The sequence below is a fragment of the Ovis aries genome, chromosome 20, assembly GCF_016772045.2.
Source record: "Ovis aries strain OAR_USU_Benz2616 breed Rambouillet chromosome 20, ARS-UI_Ramb_v3.0, whole genome shotgun sequence".
Classification (NCBI taxonomy): Eukaryota; Metazoa; Chordata; class Mammalia; order Artiodactyla; family Bovidae; genus Ovis; species Ovis aries.
The window spans coordinates 28,323,216-28,326,184 of NC_056073.1; the positions used below are offsets into that span (position 1 = coordinate 28,323,216).

The 2,969-nt window shown below is 38.7% G+C and overlaps 1 protein-coding gene across 1 annotated transcript; it reads right to left on the reverse strand.

Annotated features, from left to right (window-relative positions):
- Positions 1 to 1,373: 1,373 nt before the first annotated feature.
- On the reverse strand, positions 1,374 to 2,300 carry LOC101113633 (olfactory receptor 12D1-like). Its single transcript, XM_004019286.3, has one exon. The coding sequence runs from the start codon at positions 2,298 to 2,300 to the stop codon at positions 1,374 to 1,376; it is 927 nt and encodes a 308-aa protein (XP_004019335.1).
- Positions 2,301 to 2,969: the final 669 nt, after the last annotated feature.

The following is a 2,969-nucleotide window of genomic DNA, read 5'->3' on the forward strand; positions in this document are numbered from 1 at the left end:
CTGCAATATGCATTCTCAGAGGGGAATATTGCTACTGTGCATAGTCAAGTTGCAAATGAACCTTGGTACAGTCACAGAAACATAGCATAGGTCCAAGAAGGAGAGATGTTTCAGGAAGAAATATATGGGTAAACAGAGACTGCCATCCATGGAAGCTGCAGTGATAATGAAAATGTTACCAGTTAAAGCCACTAAGTATAAGACCAAGAATAGAGAAGTGAAAGAATATAATAATTTGTTTATTCTTAATATTTCTTTTATATTACATCAAGTCACACTGCTTTACAGTTTGTTGAAATAAGGGTAGAACATAAAAGCAAAACAAAAGATTAGAAAAAGTTCTGTAAATCATCATTTTCCATGACCAGAAGTTGAGAAAAAGAAATAAACCACAAATAAGATAGAAGATGTTCTTGAGATGTCTTTTCAACCTGCCTCCATTTTTAATAACACTTCATAGTAATTGAGAGTTTGACCATTGAGTTCTAAAAATATTGAAATTATTTGAAGTTAAATTACTGGTTATTTTCTGTTCATTCATGATTGCAATATAATTTTATTTATTATTTTGTCTCCCTGCTTGGATAACAAGAAATGATGTACCTCTTAAAAATTCCCCTTAAATAGTATGTTAAATGGTGAGTTAACATTTAATTTTCTGAGTAATTATGTCCTAAATTAAAATTCTCATAATCTGAAAGCATAATAATTTTACCTCTCACATTAAAACGTGCTAACTTGGAGGGGTCATTTAGACAGGCTTTAAAAACTGTACACGTTACATGGGCAATAGAGGGAAATTTCTATAAGTAAATCCAGAGAAGAGTTTGTTGATATATATAGCAAATCTATTTTATCACTGGTATCTCAAAAACAAACTCAGCATTAGACTTCCATGGCTGATGTTTCATTTGCTCACATTTCCTTTCTATTACCTAAGAATGCATTGTTGAACACTAGACAAGCCTTTTTCAGGTACACATGCATAGATGGGCTTCCCAGGTGGCGCTAGTGGTAAAGAACCCTCCTGGCAATGCAAGAGAAGTAAGAGACGTGGATTCAGTCTGTGGATCTGGAAGATCCCCTGGAGGAGGAAATGGCAATCCACTCCAGTATTCTTGCCTGGAAAATTCCATGGACAGAGGAGCCTGGAGGGCTACAGTCCAAAGGGTCACAGAGTCAGACATGACAGAAGTGACTTAGCATGTATGCATATATATATATATATATATATATATATATATATGTATTCATATCTATCTATCTATATGTATTCATATATTTGATAAGCAATTTGAGAAGCAATATAATTTCACATTTCAACTGTCTCATTGCCTGTTTACACTTCAGAAGATATCATAGACTTCTTCAAGTTAGAGGTTCCTTCTGATCACCCTCCTCAATGCCTCCTTCACTTCCTTGTTCCTCAAAGTATAGATCAGTGGATTTAGTACGGGAGTGACCACACTGTACATGATGGCAATGTACCGTTCCCGGTCCATGGAGCTACCTGAGGCAGGATGAATATAAATGAAGAAAACAGGACCGAATAAAAGAACAACTACCATGAAGTGAGAGGCGCAAGTGGACAGTGCTTTATGAAGCATGCTACAAGAATGGGTCTTAAAGAAAAGATAAATAATAATATAGAAATAGGAGAGAAGGGTTAGAAAGAATGAGCCCATGGCAATGGTCTCTGTGACAGTATGAAGCAGCCACTCATTGAGCTCAGTGTTCCCACAGGCCAACTCTAGCAATGGCTTAACGTCACAGAAGAAGTGATGGATGTGGTTGGAACCACAGAAGTTTAAGCGAGATGTCATTACTGAGTGCAGCAGGGCATGGAAAAACCCAATAATCCAGATAGTGACAGCCATCTGGGTACAGACCTGATGACTCATGATAAGAGTGTAATGAAGTGGTTTGCAGATAGCCACAAAGCGGTCAAAGGCCATCACGGGCACCAGCATGGCCTCTGTACTACCCAGAAAGTGGAAGAAATGAAGCTGACTTATGCATTCCGAGAAAGAAATTGTTTTGTGTGTAGAGAGGAAGTTCTCCAGCATCTTTGGCAGAGTCACCGTGGAGTAGCAGATATCTAGACATGACAGGTTTCCCAGGAAAAAATACATAGGAGAATGGAGTCTTGAATCAGAGATGACAACCATCAGGATGGCTCCATTTCCAGCCAAATTGAGAAAGTAAATTGTAAGGAAAACCACGAAGAGAACAGGCTGCAGTACTTGGATGTCTGTCACTCCCAGGAGGAAAAATTCAGTGACTGAGGTTTGATTCAGCATCACTTAAAAGACAAAACAAGAATGAAATGCTATCTCCTATGGGCTTCCCTGGTGGCTCAGCTGGTAAAGAATCCACCTGCAATGCGGGAGACCTAGGTTTGATCCCTGGGTTGGGAAGAGTCCCTGGAGAAGAGAACAGCTACCCACTCCAGTATTCTGGCCAGGAGAATTCAAAGAGCTGGACATGGCCGAGCCACTTTCACTTTCATCAGAACCAAAGGCCTCCTGCTGAGGATTTTCCTACCTAGACACTGTATTTTGAGGGAGAGCATTTTTATTTTAAACATTTACAGCACCAGAAGTTGTATAATATTTGGACCATTAACTTCATAAATATTAAGGTCACATGTTGGTAATGGACTGTTTCCTAACCACTTTTTTCTTTATTAGGTTTATCATTATTATTTTTCCTTCACCCAGAGGTTCAGAGCATGTTGCCAGCCTACCATCTTATCTGGCTCTGAACTTCAACATTCTGATACAAGTTCCCTTTTGTCATCCCAAGTCAGCTCTAACAGAGGGTAAACTTTTAAGCACTCCCCACTGCTGTCTCTTGACTTAGTAGGAAACCACCTGAAGGGTTTCACTTCAGAAAAATAGACAATGAGAGAATAATAAGAGCTATAAGAATCTGGATAGAGATGCAAACATTAAAGTGCTCCCTATAAA

Coding starts and splice junctions, on each gene's coding strand:
- LOC101113633 (XM_004019286.3), bottom strand. CDS start 2,300: ATGCTGAATCAAACCTCAGTCACTGAATTTTTCCTCCTGGGAGTGACA.